The sequence below is a fragment of the Bidens hawaiensis genome, unplaced genomic scaffold (genome assembly GCF_021521415.1).
Source record: "Bidens hawaiensis isolate Kalapana, Puna unplaced genomic scaffold, B.hawaiensis_p1.1 tig00036241_1, whole genome shotgun sequence".
In the NCBI taxonomy this organism is placed as follows: domain Eukaryota; kingdom Viridiplantae; phylum Streptophyta; class Magnoliopsida; order Asterales; family Asteraceae; genus Bidens; species Bidens hawaiensis.
In genome coordinates, this window is record NW_027505400.1 from 159,687 (window position 1) to 178,743 (window position 19,057).

The following is a 19,057-nucleotide window of genomic DNA, read 5'->3' on the forward strand; positions in this document are numbered from 1 at the left end:
CTCAAAACTGCATAAGCTGGGACTCGAACCCGAGTGTATCGGTCGGCCAGAAGTTTAACATACACACCCTAGCCAACTGTGATAGGGTATCAGTTGGTTAAGTTGCGTAAACGGATCTTTATATACTGAACTTAATAAAAACCCAATTTGGAATAAGAACCCTAAATCCTCAATCGCCCAATCTGCTTAATGTTTGTTTGAATTGACTTAGGGTTTCCGTTTATTGATGATCGACGAGTAATATACATGTTTCAATTACCTTAAATAATGAAGAAACCAAGGATAACGACGAACCCAACAGACGCGGCAAGAATGGGATCAAAACAGAAGGTTACGGCTAAAAGTAATGCAATTAGGATTAGGGGTTTTGATCGACGGGTTGTAGAGGAGGTGCAGACGCGTTGAATTGAATTAAGATCAGTCCTAGGTTATATAATTTATATTAGGTCAAGACGGTTTAGCAATTTAATCAATACGTATTATACCAGATCTTGTTTCTTAATTAGGATTGGCGGTTAGGACGAGAATGGCAAGAATAATCAAAGAAAGATTTAAATTCCGAGTTTAAATCGACAATTGTGGCTCAAGATAACTAAACGGGTCACGGTTCATGGTTAAACGGATACGGGTTACAGATTTTGTTATTGGGTTTGGGTTAAGGGCTATTTTTATATATAATCCAAATATAAAATAATAAATAAAGAAAAAGAAAAACTATAAAGTAATTAATTTAATAATTTTATTGATTAAATTTCCCGAAAACGAAAACGGGTTAGGAAATATGGGTATATTTTATAATCGAAAAATCCAAGTTGTTACATTCACACCTACAACCTTAATCCTTGAATCTTTCTGGCCGCCAAAACTACATCAATGCTCGTCGTTCTAGATTTTCCAATAAGCAAGAACACACAATAACGGGTTGCCAACGCCACATGCTGCCGCCTGTGTTGTAGTAGCTGACAGTGAAATCTGACATGTGGATCTCGGTGACCTTGATGGAGATGATGGTGAGGAAAGAGAGTAACGAAACAAGAACATCACCTCGGTTGTTGAAGACTTACTTTTGAAGGATCAATGTTCAAGAATTAAATGCTCTGTATTCCCCTTTCCAACCGCCTCAATCATATTTAAAATTAGTAATCGAAAAATCTCTTATAAGATTATCCCAAAATTAATTCTGACTAAGGTTTTTAAGAATTTTCAGATATCTGTTTCACAATCCGAATGAATAGCCATTGGTTTGGAATGGGGGATGGTTAAGGCTTGGGATCTTAGAGGTCTTATGTTCGAAACCTGACTCAATGGGGGGTTTTCTCACAGTGGATAGTAAAATCCACTATCCGAAATGTTCAGATATCCGGAACTTTGGATATTCAACTTTGAACACCCTTAGTGTGTAGGGTTTTAGGGAGGTTTAAGGTGTTTATATATACAAAGCCTAGCCTATAACCACTTCTAAGTCCATGTTTTTATGTTTAAGCTCATCACTCAACTTACTATTATTTAAAATAAAAAATAACACACAATTATAAATAAATTTTCTTTATTTATTATTTCGGTAAAAGTCGGATGTTACAGTTTCTATCCAGCACGTATCATGTTGTAACTGGAGGTGTCAGAACCGTTTAATCTCTTGTTGCAACTCTAGACCATGGACTCGTCATTTGTTGTAAAATGGGAGTCGCATCTTTGATTAAATTAATATAAACAATCCAACAATATGTTAATACTATAAAGATACATATCTATCATAAGTTAATATTAGTTGTGATAAACTTACAACTTACAAGCAAGGTCTGAATTCAATTCCTTCAATAACAATGCCAAAAAAGTTCATGCCTTTAAATTTTTCTTCTTCTACAGATAGCTTAAAATCTTCTTTCTCTGTTGAAATTTCTGCAAATTGAACTTCCATCCAACCATCCTTCCTACGCTTTGCATGGCCTTTAATTTTGCAGGGAGTTTCGATTTGATCATCCTTGGCTCCAATAATCGGGGGATGACAACGAGGGTTTAAACAGATTGACAAAGGAACCACATAATTTCTGGAATAATCAACAATTCCTATCACCTTGGGACCCTCGTATGAAGAGTGCTGATCAGATAATTTGTATATGAGGTGACATGAATATACTGTTTTAGGTAAAATTATGGGCTCAATCTTACTATAACTAAGATAAATAGTAAACGTATAGCTAATAGCAGACTTCATCACCACTCCGAATCTGCAAAGTTTATAGTTGAAAAAAATTATGGATGATGCATGATGCCAAATAATCATCTTGACGGTTATGAAAACATATTCGGAAGTTTATAACGCTCTATATTATATCAATGGTAATTAACCGGCATGGTCACTATATAAAAAACCTAAATGCTGTTGTTGCTTTGATGACGTGTACGCTTGTCAGCAAAGGTATATTTGAAGAGTTTGGTAGGGAGAGAAAAAATTATATTTGAGCAGTTCAGATTTTTTATAGTGTTGATATAAATAAACTTTTCAATGACATGCTCAAAAACATTATAAAACATTGTATTGTAGTAGTTTCTTTGATGACACGTACGCTTGTCAGCAAATGTATATTTGAAGAGTTTGGTAGGGAGATAAAAAAAATTATATTTGAGCAGTTCAAAGCTTATGTAGTGTTGATATAATTAAACTTTTTAATGGCATGCTCAAAAACTTTATAAAACATTGTATTTTAGAAGTTATAAAAGAAATATAAGTTATCTCAAAAGTAAATATAATAACAAAATAATTGAAATCATAGGAAAAAATAAGAAAAACTCCAGCATATATTATTCTAATGTTTTATATTTATAAATAAAATATAATATGAATTACAAAATTGTCTTGACCTTTCTGCTTAGAATGACAGTTGGAAAATTGTTGTATAATTGAAAATTCTTTTATTTCAAGCCTGATGACCTACCTCCTGATGTAAAATATGAAGGTTATGGACAATCAAACATACTTCTTTTAGATGAAAGAAAATTGTGTATATATAAAAAAGATCTAGAACCCCTTCCTTAACGTTGTAAATCACTATATGAAAATAATAGGGTAGTGCCAATGACTCTAGCTCAACTGACATTTGAGAGAAAGTAAAAAACTTGGGCTAAAAAATGCAAAGTTTCAAGTCAGAACCCGATCCCAGCAGGCAGTGGGTCTTCGAATGCCAGGTTTTCCCGGTACAGAAGATATGGTGAGTTTAGGCTACCTAGCAGTTTTTGCGACCGTGTGTATGGGTCGTCTTTAGCCATTGGGTTACCCTGGTAGCAAGGCTTTATTAATTGGTTTGCTAGGAAAAAATAATAAATAATAATAGGCTATACATGCAAACACCTAAGTACTGTTAATAAGAGACAGAAAGAGGAATGACCTTGATTCTGAATCTGGCATTGAATTTAGTTTCCATTCTTCTTGTCCCAAAAATGTACGTGCTGGTATCATCAGGCGTTTTGCCATATTTTTGCTAATAGAGAACCACTGTTTAATGACAAGCAGCCGTTTCATTAGAACTACTAGTTAAATAAATAGAATATAAGATTGAACGATTTCAGTTCCAACTGGCTTTTAATGCGACTTTTTAATGATCCTAGAGATGACCAGTTCAATATTTGAGGTACTCATTTAATCAACTAATTACCTATTAGAAATGTATAAATATATGCACTACAGTTACACACCCATTTGAACAGAACAATATTTAGAGATCTTTTGTTTTTGTAAAATGTAAATCCCAATATAACTGTACCCTTCACTATATTTGTACTTTCTACTTTAACCGTGATAGTGTGATACAAAAGAGAGTGGTGTAATCGTTTACCACAATCTCCTTCTAGCTTTCACTATAAAGGTCAAGTATTATGTAGAAATACATTTTGCGGTTTTCATGGTTCTACATACGCTAAAAAATTGTGACAGCATGTCTTAGTTGACGAGAAATAAAGAAGGAACCGGAATACCTTTTCTCCCCGTATGAGGAAACCTTTGCGAAGAAGAAAATAAAGTACTCGTTGGTTGTCCATTGTATAACGTCTTTTGATTACTTGATAAAATATCCAAAATCTTGTGACAGATTTCTTTCCAAATTGAGGTGTATCTTAATTTTTCCCTTATGTTTCTCATATGCATCCTCGTCCTGTAATACGAATAAATAGCATTATGTTATAAATATATTAATATTATGATTATTAACTCTTAAACTCTTAATATAGATTAGTTTATTCTTCAAGTTTTCCTTTCCTATAAATATCCTATTGTATCTCATGTATTTTGTATTAATTAATGAGATCTCTTTTTCTCTATACATTTCTCTTTTTTATTATTTTTATTTAGCTATTAGGCTAGTTTCACAATACATTAGTAGCTAGATTTGCCTTATTCATATCATCACAAAGCAATTCTGAAACTTTTTTTTTTCCGAGCAGCATTCTTGATTCTAAAACCATTTGAGTGACCATTCTATCATGGAACCCCAAGACCACCGGAATCAAGTCTGCTGTAAGAAATCAACACTAGAGAAATTAAGACAATGATTAACTTCCAACGATTCTCTCTCCTCATTCAACTACAAACGGCAAATGAAACGATTAATGAACAATTTTTCAGTCTAACTAAGTAACCACACCCTACCCTCACTCTTTCTTATACTAACCTCAGATGTCTAACAATCATAATCATTGGTTAACTACCAATTAGCAACAAAAAATAACAAAGTTACAAGAGTTTCACTTATACTTTGACTAACTTGCCAACTAAAGCTTTATTTCCAAAAAAGTTAAATTCTGATCCAAAAAGAAGTTAAAAATGATATAAAAGAACAAATCATTTTACTTAACTTACATTTCTCGTAGGCCGAATTTCAATCCCTTGAAAAGCAAGCATGTCATTAAAGGGTATTTGTTCCGGTGGCAAGAACTCAATGTTTAAATTTCGTTGGTCGTGGTAGTTGGTAAATCTGTATAACTTAGTCATTACCCATGTCTTATGGCTTTCATAGGCGATGCATGATGTTGAATAGTGCAACTCCTCCTCCAATTTGTATAGGAAAGGTATGTAACAAGGGGCGCTAAAATGACCGCAATGTTGGAACACAATGTAAATGGTGTATGTGACATGTGGTGACAAAAACTGAGTGTTAACTTCTACTCTGAAGCGATTGCTATAGACGTTCCACAAGTACTGAGCAAATCTGGACCTATTGCAATTACTTAAATTTTGTTAAGATTAAATAATAATCTTTAAATTGTATTTTATAATCACATCACATTATTACATAACTATGCTTATTAGGTAGTTATGCCCGGTTTTATGGTAACACCAACCGACACAAGGTTTTCTTTTAAAGTGCGGATTCATATAGTATATAAGGATCTCGAAAACATTAGTTTATATGTAATCTGCATTTGGTATACTGTAACATTCGTTAATTTTCAAATCCAAAACCTGACCCGTTTAAAATGTTTGATGGAATTCGAACCTTCAGTTATTATTAAAGATGGCAAATATATTGAATATGATCATTATGTTGTTTATGATTTTCATGATATTTTATTAATATTATTATCTCAAGCATTAAAGTTAAGTGAAGATCAATTCAATTCGTTTATATTTTGATTACATTTCAACTATTATTCTTTTATTAATTATGATTAATTGCATATTTTGAATATTCAACTATATTTATTTATTTTGACTAATCCCATGACTTTTACCCATAAGACTTGCCTTTTGACTTGGTTTAGAAGATTTTTAATTCACCTAAACTATATAATGTATAACATCTTTACCTTCATCAATTCTTGGTCAAACCATTTAATTTCATCATTAACTTTTGGCTTAAGACTTGGCTAAAGACTAGCTTGACCAATTAGTATGGTCAAGCATTTTTATTAACGACTCTTGCACTATAAATTCATGTCCTACCTTTGCAAATCCTTCACCACAACCCAATTAACTCTCACTCATGCTCTAGCTCTCTTTTGGTGTTAAAGTCAAAGTTTGACCAAGAAAGTCAAACCGTTCAAGTTCTTCTTTTTTTTCTTTGTTATTCTACCCTCGGGTAATTTATTATTATTTTATGTAAAACACATCATGTTGTCATCATCACGTTGTCATCTTATGTCGACAGTCATGGTTGTGTTTCACTACCGCTTGTCGGCTCGTTTAATGTTCAATTAAAAAAAAGTTTTATGTTAAAAAAAACTAACCTTTGCAAAACTAATAAAACTAAACTAAACTTTGGAACATGTCGCTTCATCTTATCATTTCAAATATGTTAGACATAAACCCGACTCAAAACTGAGTTCATGTTTGACCAAAAATGAACCACTCCGATTAACTTGTTTGCTTAAATAATAATCGATTCGGCAACAAACCGAACTCATTAGAATTAACTAATAAATATTATAACATATATTTTCCCAAAAAAAACTAAAATAAATTGACTAAAAGTTAAGTAACTAACTTGTTTTTATCTTAACTAACAAAAATAAAATAAAACTTTATTTTTAACAAACTTTTTATTCATGAATTTATAAACCGAACATGTCGGCCATCTTTTTTTTTTCTAATCTTTCCTCAAACTCATTTTGACCATAGTTATTTTCTTATTTAAGGCCGCTCATTGAACCGAACTTTGCCGGTTCACTCGCTTAAGACATCTTCGCTTATTTTCTCGTTTCCCGCTAAGTAACATGTGAGTTTTCATAACCTCTTTTTACTTTTTACACGTTTTGGGGTGTAGCACGTCCAAACTTGGCTTTCTTGTGTCAAACTAAAATTCACATGCGTGTCTTGTATGTATTTGTATTGTATCATATTGCTTGTAAACTGTGTGATTATGTGCTAGTTGTTTACTATTTTTGTTGGTGGATACACATACTTATAGTGGGAGGGTCCGACGGGACGTACCTGCGCCGTCTATTTGTTAATGGCGGTATCATACACATACTCATAGTGGGAGGGTCCGACGGGACGTACCTGCGCCATCCATTTTTAAATGGCGGTATCATTATCATTATTCTATACTCCAAGTAGCTCGGGGAACGGGGGTTCCTTAGTAGATTTGACTTATGTCAAGCGAACGGGAATATCATGTATTTACTTTTCTTTTGCTTTATGATTGAGACGATACATCTTGACTTGTGAATTTTTATTCTTTTCGTATTATATATATATATATATATATATATATATGCAAAACTTATGAATTCTCACCAACATTATTGTTGACAAAATATATTATCTTAAACGTGCTGCAGGTTAAAGTTTAAGGATTGAAGACTAGATTTGTTGGACCATTAGGTTATTAGAAACCTATCATAATGAAATTTCAAAGTTACTGTATTGTGTATTTGTGATGTAATGAAATGAAATGAATATAATTATTGTCGCTTTAATAGCGTTACGAGCTTATTAGTGATCTGTACGTTACACCCAGGCGTATTCCGCTTAAAGCCGGGGTGTTACATATACAACTCTTAATGGTTAATGAAACCTCTTAATGGGTAAGTTTTAGAGTCATGCTGAACGATTCAGATGCTACATTTTAATCGGTCAGACCTTATAGTGGTTCTTCATAAGATTGCCAAACAATCCCTACCCTAAGTTAGTTTTAACATGTCAATATATCTTTTATTTATTAAAAAACTTATAAATGTTTTCTTCAACAACATATTTGTTTTAATTTATTTACTGATATAAGCAAAAACGTAATATAATATTTAAAAGAAATCGACTTACCTTGTATTAATTGTTGTATCCGACATAGGTGGAGGACCTGTGTTCTTAGTTTCAAGTTTATCTCCATAGAAACATTTGGTTGCAGATAAGACTTTGCTAACTTCTCCCTTCATGTTTATTGATATCCACTGTTGTAAGACAAGCATGCATAGTAGTTATTATGTGATATATCAACAACATTTATGTAATTATGTTACACGAAAAATTACTAATTACCGTTTCTCCATCCTCAACAAAGAGTCCTTCCAAGAGAAACACGAGCAGTTGATTTCGGGCTCCATATGACACCGGAGGCAATGCAAGGTCTACAATCCTGATCAATTCATCCAAATCCACTTTCTTCGCGAGGTTGTCAAGATTCTCCTAGAAAATGTTTAGTGTCAGTTCTTATTCTCTTTCCATTTAGTGCTAAAGAGTGGGATTAGACTTATTGCAAATCAGGAAAAAACAAAATATAGTTACTTGTTGTTCAAGTGAAAACTCAAGTTCTTTCACGATCTTAGCCATTGTCGGGCGCTCTTCACGAGTTCTCTTCACACATTGATAGGCAATGGCTGAAAATGAATTTAATGAACCTTGATCCATTTGCTCTTTTAGACCGACAAGAATAATCTCATCTAACCTCTTCTGCTCGTAGCATCGTCTCCATTTAGACACGAAAATGTTACTTAGTTCACCATTAGTGTACTCGAAGCATAATCTCCCACACAATACTACAAACAACACAACTCCAAAGGAGTACACATCAGACTCTTTTGATAGGAAACCCAACTCTGAATACAACGGATCACAATACCCAAGTGTGCCAATAGCGTTTGAGATAAGATATGTGTGCTCTTGGTTAGCAGGGCCAACTTTTGATAGTCCAAAGTCAGAAAGTTTAGCCGTCCAGTTCTCATCCAAAAGAATGTTTGCGCTTTTGATGTCTCGATGAAGAACACGTTGTTGTGTCTCCATAGGATCATGTAAGAAGTGTAGCCCACGCGCAGCCCCATCACATATCCTCAAGCGTTGGGTCCAAGTGACAGAATTTGCATCACTTAGGTATCGATCAAGGCTCCCACGTGAAGCATATTCGTACACAAGGATCATCTCATTACCGTCAATGCAGTAGTGCATAAGGGTGATCAGATTTTCATGTTTATATTTGGAAAGCGTCATGATCTCTTTCCAAAACTCAATGTTCCCTTGCCCGAATCTACGATCTAATTGCTTAAAAGCTACCATGATTGGTCCCTCTGGCAGAGAGAGTTCTCCTTTATACACCTTCCCAAATCCACCACGCCCAATCACCTTGGCGGGATCAAAATTATTGGTGGCAGATACTATATCTTTCATTTGAATTTGGAGGTGCTCAAAATCTTTCATGAAAGACATTATATGAATCAAAGAAATTGATATAACAAAGAGAGAAAGAAAGATGGGAAACAAGTGTAAGTGAATATATTGAAATATTGAATCTGAATGAGAATGAAAGTGTGTAATCTTGTGATGGAAAAAGTTGTCTCTTTTAGTCAACTCTCAATAATTTCAGCTATCCACTGGATCAGATATATGAGGCTCAAAGTTTTCATATATCTGAATTGATTAAAAAGTTATACAGCTCACAAATGCATTAAATAACAAGTCTTATACACCATTCATATTTACATATTCTGTAATTAATTAACAAATACTAGTTACAAGAAGGAAAAAATAATTGACTGTCAAACCACATGGATTCATGCCCTGATTATCTCCATGACTTCATTAGTTTTCGCTTCCCGTTTTAACCTTCTAACCTCTCCACTCATCCAATAAGATACCCAAAGAGAATACAAAAAACACATTTACAGGGGTCTAAATTCAATGCCTTCAATTACAATGCCAAAAAAATTCATGTTTCTAAACTTCTTTTCCTCTACAGATAGTATATAAACCGTGTCATTCGTAACCGAAACTTCTGAAAATTGAACTTCCATCCAACCATCTTTCCTTTGCTTTGAATGGCCTTTCATTTTGCGGGTCTGCAACGGGCCGGAACATGATCTTTTACCGTCACGAGACCCAATAACCGGAGGATGACAACGATTGTTTAAACATATTGACAACGGAAGCAAATGACATTTATAACCATCATCAATTCCAATCACCATCGGACCCTCAAATGAAGCATATGTTGATGGTAGTTTGAATATGAGGTGACACGAATATTTTGTTTGAGGTGACAATATTTTTGAATCGATTCTAAGACGAATTTTGAAACTATAACGCTTAAGAGACTTGGTCACCACTTTGAATCTGCAAAATGTATATCAAGTTTGTAATTTCTGAAGAAATCTAATCTATTCTAAACTACTTGTATAATATCTGAAAAGTGATTATTAAATGCTTATTATTACAAGATCCCTAACCTTGATCCTGATTCAGGTACAGAATTGCATTTCCAATCAAGAGTATCCAAAAACGTACTTGCAGGTATCATAAGACGTTTCTGTTAGAGTTTGTAACTCTTTCTCTGATCTCATCTCATTATTTACAATCAATATATAATGGTTACAAGTCAATGGTCATCCTAGGAATCCTCCTATAATTATGCTATAGTAAATGGTTTACAATATTATGATGCCAATCAATGATATGATTGAGCGGTTTACAATATTATGATGCCAATCAATGATATGATTGAGCTCTTATTCTAATATTCCCCCGCAGTCGAAACGGGAGGATCACGGATGTTGAGGCTGGTTCGAAAATCGTCGAATAGAACCTTTGGCAACCCTTTTGTAAAAATATCGGCTATTTGGTACCGTGATGGGACATGTAGAACTCGAACTTCACCCTTGGCGACCTTTTCACGAACGAAATGAATATCCATTTCAACGTGTTTTGTGCGTTGATGTTGAACTGGGTTACCGGATAGGTAGATAGCACTCACGTTGTCACAGTAGACTAAGGTGGCGCGTTGTAGAGGGTGATGGAGTTCTAGTAGTAAATTGCGAAGCCAGCAAATTTCGGAAACCACATTAGCGACGCCACGGTACTCAGCCTCGGCACTTGAGCGGGACAAAGTGGGTTGACGTTTGGAGGACCATGAGAGAAGATTGTCACCCATATATACACAATAACCGGATGTTGAATGCCGTGTGTCGGGACACCCTCCCCAATCGGCATCGGTATAAGCAGTGAGAGAGGATGTCGAGGATGGTTGAATGTGAAGACCATATGAGATTGTGCCTTTAATGTATCTTAGAATTCTTCGAAGAGCATTTAAATGAGTGGTCTTAGGGGCGTGCATATGAAGACATACTTGTTGAACTGCGTATGAGATGTCCGGTCGGGTAAAGGTGAGGTATTGTAACGCGCCGGCGAGGCTTCGGTATTGTGTAATATTGTCAACCGGTGTCCCATTATTACTGCTCAATTTGTTCTGTGTGTCAACCGGGGTGGCTGCTGGGTTGCAATCCGAGAGGCCGGCTCGTTCAAGGATTTCTCGAGCATACTTTTCTTGCGAAAGAAATAGAAAGTTTGAGTTCCGTGTAACCGAGATTCCAAGGAAGTAGCTAAGGGGTCCGAGATCCTTCATTGCAAATTCTTTAGAAAGCCGAGTCATGAATTTGTTTCTTAAGACATCGGAAGATGTTATCAGCAGAATGTCATCAACATATAATAATATGAATGCCATTTGAGGACCTTGGTTAAAGATGAATAATGAATGATCACATTGGCTATGTTGAAAACCCATTTGTGAAACAAAATCCGCAAACCGTTGGTACCATGCTCTCGGTGCTTGTTTGAGGCCATAAAGAGACTTTTTGAGTAGACAAACATGATTAGGATAAGTTGGATCACGAAAGCCCATTGGTTGATGCATAAAAACCGTTTCATTTAAGTTCCCATGTAGAAAAGCATTTTTGACATCGAGTTGATGTATAGGCCACGACTTTGATAAAGCTAAAGATAACACTGTTCTAATTGTTGCCGGTTTAACGACGGGGCTAAATGTTTCTCCACAATCAACACCAACTTGTTGGGAACGACCATCACACACTAACCGGGCCTTATATCGTTCTAGTGTGCCATCTGCTTTCTTTTTATGTTTAAAAATCCACATGCTACGAACAATATTCATACCAGGTTGTTTGGGTACTAATTCCCAAGTCTTGTTATCAATAAGTGCACGAAACTCGTCGGTCATGGCATTTTTCCAGTTCGTATTGGAAAGGGCTTCGGTGGTTGATTTTGGTAGAGGAGAGAGGAGAGGTGTGGTTGACATGTTTAGATTAAAGTGAGTTTTAGGTTTGAAGATACCCGACATGGAGCGGGTGTTCATGGTGCGAGTCGGTGGGGGTGGAGGTGGTGAAGGTGAAGGCGATGGTGTGGGTTGGTGTTGAGCCGTAGGGGTGGTTAATGGGCTGGTTGTTGGGCTGTTTGGTGTGGGTGTTGGGCTGGTTTGGTGTTGGATGTGAGGAGGGTTGGCTGGGACAGACGAGGTATTTGGAGGAAATGGAGTTGGGGTTGTAGAAGTAGACCAGTGAAAGGGATATGGAGTGGAGGTTAGAAAGTCATAAGAGGAGGTGGGTGGTGTTTGAGTTGCAAAAGGAAACACTGTTTCATCAAAAATGACATCTCGTGAGATTTGAATTTGTTTGGTTTTGATGTTGTAGCACTTGTAGCCTCGGTGATGTGAAGGGTAGCCTAAAAAAACGCAAGGAGTGGAGCGGTCGGCTAGTTTATGGATTGTGTTGGAAGGTAGAAGGGGATAACAAAGGCAACCAAAAATGCGTAGATGGTCATAAGAAGGGTGGCGGTGATAGAGACAGAAAGTGGGAGTGGAGTTGTTTAGAACTTTGGAGGGTAGGATGTTTAATAGATATGTTGCGTGTTCGAGTGCATGGGGCCAAAAAGAATGAGGTACGGATGAATGTGATAGGATGGTACGCATGATGTTGTTAATTGATCTAATTTTACGCTCCGATTTTCCGTTTTGAGCGGAGGTGTATGGACATGAAAATCGAAATTGCATGCCATTAGAAGTGCAAAATTGATGAAAAGAAGAGTTGTTATACTCGCGTCCATTATCACATTGAAAACATTTTATTGTGGTTTGAAATTGGGTGTTTATTAATTTGTGAAATGCTAGAAATTTAGAATAAACTTGTGATTTGGAAGTGAGAGCATATGTCCATAAATAATTTGTTTTGTCATCTAAAAATAGGACATAGTATCGACATCCGGTTGAGGAAAGAATAGGTGAGGTCCATAAGTCGCTATGAACAATGTCAAATGGTAAATGTGTATGTGAATGTGAGTCATGGAAAGTAAATTTTATTTGTTTGCCAAACACACAAGGTTCACATATAGAAGAAAGTTGAATATTACGAGACAAATTTAAAGTAGACTTTAAACAACGTAGAATATTATTTCCGGGATGGCCAAGACGTCGATGCCAAATGTCTTGGGTCACGGCTAGAAAGGAAGAAACTTGAGCATTAGAAGGTTGAACTTTGGAACTTGATGGTGGAGTTAACGGATATAGATCACCGGTGCTATCACATCGAAGGAGGTGTTTCCGAGTGTGGAGGTCCTTCACATCAAAACCAAACGGGTCAAATTCGATTGAAACATTGTTGTCGGTGGTGAAACGGCGAACCGAAATTAAATTTTTAATGAGTTTTGGTGCAAAAAGGACGTTATTTAGTTTGAAGTTTGGAAAGGGTGGTGGTAATGTATGGTTACCAATTGCATGAACGGGTATAGTTTTGCCATCACCGACTGTAATGTTTCGTTGATACGCATTATTTAAACAAGAAGTGAGATTAGTAGAGTTGTGAGTCATTATACCTGTTGCACCGGAGTCCATGTACCAAGTTTGATCCGGTGGATTTAAAGTGAAAGTATTGAAGGCCTGGTCAAGAGCTGTAGGCATGTATGGAGTCTCTGAAGCCGTGAAAGCCTGTTGTGGGCGAGGGCCAAGGATTCCTTGCTGTGATGTTGGTGGTCGAGACTGTGTAATGGTGGGATAGGGGCAAGGTGGAGAGGTCCAAAAATAACCAGTGGGTTGCGACCAAGTTGGAGGGCGGTTATGGGTAGTTGTCGGCTGGGAAAACCATGGGTAATGAGTCCATTGTGGTGAAGATTGGTGTCTGCCACGACCGCGACCGCGTCCGCGGCCTCGTCCTCTAGTGTTTCGGGTGTAAGAAGGAGTGGTATTAGTTTGTGGAGGAGGGTTCTCGGGTGGAGTGTCTGCTGTGTGTAGGGCTGTTTCGGTGACGACTCGGTTTGCTTTAGTTGTTTCTTCAAGGATAAGTTTGGACCGGGCCTCATAAAAAGATGGGAATGGTTTGGTATTTTGAATGATTGCACCGATGGTACTATAGGTTTCGGATAATCCGGTGATGAGTTGAATGACCAAGTCACATTCGGTTACAGGGGACCCGATATTCGCCAATTGGTCAGAAGTTATTTTTACCTGTTTGCAATATGCGGACATGTTGGGAAAGGAAGCAAGCTTCAGAATGGCGAATTGTTGTTTTAGAAGGACGGCACGAGTGGCTTGGTTATCATGAAAAATGCGTTGTAAGGCGACCCACGCATAGCAAGCGGTGGAGTCGGGTCGTATGATGGTGCTTAAAAGATCGTTAGAGATGGTGCCATAGATCCATTGAAGAACTATGGCGTCAAGCCGATCCCAGACATCATCATCAGTAGTGTTGGTAGAGGTGGCTTCAGTGGAAGAGGTGGCTGTGATGCGTGGGGAGAGGTGGTGGAGAACTTGAAACGCCCGGCAATGGATTTTGAAAAGTTCAGCCCAAGAGGAGTATTGGCTGTTGTCCATTTCGAGGGTGATAGGTATGAATGTTTTGATATTGGACACGGTAATGGCGGGATGTGTTTTCGGGTCCATGTTTAGGGTAAAGAAAAGAAAACAGAAGATGGTGGCCGGCGATTTCAAGAAGAAAGGTTATCAGGATCGAAGAAAGGAGTTTTAGAGCTCTGATACCATGTTAGAGTTTGTAACTCTTTCTCTGATCTCATCTCATTATTTACAATCAATATATAATGGTTACAAGTCAATGGTCATCCTAGGAATCCTCCTATAATTATGCTATAGTAAATGGTTTACAATATTATGATGCCAATCAATGATATGATTGAGCGGTTTACAATATTATGATGCCAATCAATGATATGATTGAGCTCTTATTCTAATAGTTTCTTCACATTTTTGCTAATAGAAATCCACTGTTCATTGATAAACATGAGTGTTGTTATAAAATAGCTATTGTTAGACTATGAAAGAATGAATTGCATTCGTTCAATAGGCGAGTACAATATACAGATCGCTGTAAACTGAGCCCGTGAACTTGATACTAATAAACTCTAAATGCCATACGTTCCTATAGTGATCTTTTGAAAGGGTTAAATATTTGAAATAATAATATTCATCAAGAAACACTGAAGAAATAATAGTAATGCCTTATCACCATCAATGAGGAAACCTTTGCGAAGAAGAAAGTAAAGTTCTTTCTTGGTTGTCCATTGTAAATGATCTTTTGACAACTTGATTAAATCTGTAAAATCTACCAGCAAATTTGGTTCCAAGTTGATCTCCATAACTTTTTCCTCTTGGTTTCCACATGTCACCTATAAAGCATATACCTTTATATGATTTGTTGATTATATATGATGTAAACAAATATATCACTGGAAATTAACCCACATTCTCCACAGGCCGAAATTCAATGCCTTCAAAAGCAAATTCGTCCAGAAAGTCAAACTTGTGGTCTAACGGAGTTTGACGCCTTGAAGAGAAGTCGATACTGAGATTTTGTGAGCCCTGGTGGCTAGTAAATTGGTATAGCTTAGTAAACAACCATCCATCATCCTCTTTGGCATATGCAATGCATGATCTAGAATAATGTGTCCCCATACAGTTTGTACTCAAAGGGTATGTATATTGGACTGCTTCTACCGCAATATTTGAAGATAATGTATATTGTGTATGTGACTGAAGAAACACTAAGTGATCCCGGCAGATTACGGATAATCTTAGGGTCAAGTAGATGTTTCCCACGAGGGTTAGGTCCGGCAAAGATGGTTATTCTTCTGATGACCTGCAAAACAGACACCGTGAGCTCGTCATTGAGAAGGGGGGGTACCTCCTTGTGACCACCCTCCGGCGTGAGAATCAGACTAGATTGCTCTGAATATAAGTGTATATTAAGAGAAATAGCTAGATAAGATAGTATCAGATGATATATGAGAGTATATGATGATGATACCGTTCCAAGGTGTTGGAGTATTTATAGCCGAAGGTAGGTTTCCAAGCAGGTACAGCCAGCTGTATAATATTCCTTTTCTACCAACTGTGGGCTACGCACGTGCCGTGCTGGTGGTTGGTGGGTAGGCAGCGGCTGATAGTGACATGGCCGGCTGTGTACTATTCATTTTCCACAAACTGCAGGCTATGTACGTGCCACGATGAGGGTTGGTGAGTAGGCAGCGGCTGATAGTGACATTTTGTACTAGAGCGTGCTCCTCGTCGTACTGTTGTCAGTGAGCTGTCGCTGCTTTGGTCAGATCTTGTCTATTTTGTCCATACCTTGGCAGGTATAGTACAAAAGATCCTCCAGAAGCGTACGGACTGACTCATTTGGGCGGGAGTATTCCCGCCTTGCTCATTCCTTCTTCAGGTGACATTACTGAATTATTGAGAGTTAGTGCCTTGTGCGTGTAGCCTTACTATTAGTGCGGGTAGCCTTCCCTGATGGCTTGTATCCGCAGCTGCGGGAACAGGCGGGCTACTTCACCATTGGGAGGCTTTTCCTGCGGGAACAGCTGGCGTGGTGCGCGTAAGGTCTTCATCTCTCTGAGCATGGTGGGTCCTGCGGATCCAGTTGGTCTTTGCGCAGACGTCCCTCTTCAAGGTGAGTCTTGCGGGTCCAACTGGGCTCTGCTGGGACCTACCTCTTCAGTGACATTTGGTGACAAAAAACGAGAGTTAACTTCCACTCTGAAACGATTGCCATACACGCTACAAACATAATATGGAAACTTGCACCTATCACAATCACAAATGTTCAAACTATTACATTTCAAATCAGACAATATATCCTGTTATTACGAAAAAGTAACTAACCTTGCAATTTTTGCTCTCCTGTTCGGTGCCACATGTGAGGCGTTCTTAGTTACAAGACTGTCGCCAAAGAAACATTTTTTTGCAGATACCACCTTGGTAACTTCTCCATTCATATTAATTGATACCCACTGTATCGCAAGCATATTCATTTTAATATGCCCATAAATATTTATTTGAAAAAAATACACAACATTCGGTTCTTGATGTTGTCATAACTTAAAATGAAACTTCAAATACCTAAACAAAAGCATGTACTACCAAAAAAAAAAAAAGAAGCTAATTACCGTATTGCCATCATCAATAAGAAAACCTTTCAAAAGAAGCATGAGAAGTTGATTATGTGATTCATAAGACAGAGGAGGTACAGCAAGGCCTGCAATCTTGATCAGCTCTGCAATATCCACTCTCTTTGCAAGGTTTTCAAAAATCTCCTATAAAAGTAATGTTTTGTAACAACGGTACTAAAGAAAAAAAAATACTAAAGCATAGAGAAAGTAATACTTGTTGTTCTAGTGCAAACTCTAGCTCATTAACAATCTCAGCAATCATTGGTCGTTCTTCACGAGCTTTCTTCACACATCGATAGGCAATGGCTGAAAAGGTATTCAAAGAACCTGGTTCCATTTGTTCTTTTAGACCAACAAGAATAATCTCATCTAACCTTTCCTCTTCATAGCACCGTCTCCATCGAGGCACTAAAATGTTACTTAGCTCACCATTACTATACTCAAAGCATAATCTCCCACACAAAATTTCAAACAACACAACTCCAAATGAGTACACGTCAGACTCTTTCGATAGGAAGCCCATCTCCCAGTACAATGGATCACAATACCCAGGCGTACCGACAACATTAGAGACAAGATATGTCTGTGGTTGGTTAGCAGGGCCGGTTTTTGACAAGCCAAAGTCAGAAACTTTAGCCGTCCATTTCTCATCCAAAAGAATGTTTTCACTTTTCACATCTCTATGGATAACTCTTTGTTGTGATCCCATGGGATCATGTAAGAAATTTATCCCACGCGCAACGCCTACACATATCTTCAACCGTTGGGTCCATGTGAGATTAACATCACTTAAATAACAGTCAAGGCTCCCACGAGAGGCATGCTCGTACACAAGAATCATCTCATCACCCTCGTTGCAAAAGTGCAACAGAGAGACCAAATTTTCATGTCTGTATTTTGAAAGCGTGATGATCTCCTTCCAAAACTCAACGTTTCCTTGCCCTAGTCTACTATCTAACCGCTTAAAAGCAACCATGGTTTTTCCCTCCGGGAGAGAGAGTTCCCCTTTGTATACCCGTCCGAACCCTCCGCGGCCTATTAGCTTGTTTGTACTAAAGTTTTCAGTAGCTGATATTATATCTTGAAGTTGTATTTTGAGGTGATCAAACTCTTCTATGAAAGGCATTATATAAAATCAAACTATTACTCAGAGCTCAAAAACCTAATAACCTAAGGCGCGCAAAGTGCTAACATCTGGTGCTTGCCAATTTGCGAATTAACAACAGAAATCAAATACTTAAGCAACATAATATTAATTTGCATACTACTATTTCTGATATGAAATTTGAATGAGATACTGTTAAAGAGACGACCAGGATTTAGCAGAGAGATTGAAAATTGGGAAACTATTTAGTATGATGAACAAGTTTAAGTCAAATTTGTTATCTGTGTGGTGGTGAAACCGACAGAACTGGAATTGAACAAGTGGACGGGTTTGGGTTTGACCCAGTTTGAGATCAATAGTGTTTGGTTTTGATGGCTATTGGTTAATATTTTTTTTAACAACGTTTGGAACAACTACCGGTGTCTAAATGAGATTTCCTTACATACTGATTTTGACGTTTCATGTCTATACCACCCAAGAACAGCATCAAGGAGAAAACCCACCACTTAAAAAAACCCCTTAAGTCATGTTTCGAACCCAAGACCACAAACTCGAGCATTAACCATCATCCTCATGTCATTGGACCACAAGAACCAACTGCTAAACAAGTTGTTTAATAAGTTCTTTTTATCATTGATTTGAACATTTTAGTCCATTAATTAGTTCAAAACTGAAACTTTCAACCTTTAGACTTATTATGGTTCTATTTTTAACTTTTGGTGTTACTATGAGATGTCAAGAAAAAAAACTGTTAAAACGGATCTAAAGTGACTTATTTGAAGCAATTTGCC

General features: G+C 37.1%; 3 protein-coding genes across 4 annotated transcripts; all 3 read right to left on the minus strand.

The window, feature by feature from the left end:
- Positions 1–1,818: 1,818 nt before the first annotated feature.
- On the minus strand, positions 1,819–9,174 carry LOC143612952 (putative serine/threonine-protein kinase PBL23). Of its 2 annotated transcripts, none has more exons than XM_077086802.1 (7): positions 8,216–9,174; positions 7,970–8,116; positions 7,754–7,881; positions 4,853–5,207; positions 3,973–4,148; positions 3,387–3,493; positions 1,819–2,048 (listed from the first exon to the last, which is right to left on the minus strand). In XM_077086802.1, the coding sequence occupies exons 1-5, from the start codon at positions 9,128–9,130 to the stop codon at positions 4,053–4,055; spliced, it is 1,641 nt and encodes a 546-aa protein (XP_076942917.1). In that variant the 5' UTR covers positions 9,131–9,174; the 3' UTR covers positions 1,819–2,048; positions 3,387–3,493; positions 3,973–4,052. The 2 variants fall into 2 exon arrangements, with proteins under 2 accessions (XP_076942917.1, XP_076942916.1); XM_077086801.1 differs by having other exon boundaries at positions 1,819–2,228.
- A 1,256-nt stretch (positions 9,175–10,430) lies between these two features.
- LOC143612954 (uncharacterized) lies at positions 10,431–14,570 on the minus strand. Its single transcript, XM_077086804.1, has 2 exons — positions 13,115–14,570; positions 10,431–12,340 (listed from the first exon to the last, which is right to left on the minus strand). Exons 1-2 carry the CDS (start codon positions 14,568–14,570, stop codon positions 10,431–10,433), a joined length of 3,366 nt encoding a protein of 1,121 aa, XP_076942919.1.
- A 2,087-nt stretch (positions 14,571–16,657) lies between these two features.
- LOC143612959 (putative serine/threonine-protein kinase PBL7) lies at positions 16,658–18,287 on the minus strand. Its single transcript, XM_077086808.1, has 4 exons — positions 17,376–18,287; positions 17,159–17,305; positions 16,875–17,002; positions 16,658–16,796 (listed from the first exon to the last, which is right to left on the minus strand). Exons 1-4 carry the CDS (start codon positions 18,285–18,287, stop codon positions 16,658–16,660), a joined length of 1,326 nt encoding a protein of 441 aa, XP_076942923.1.
- Positions 18,288–19,057: the final 770 nt, after the last annotated feature.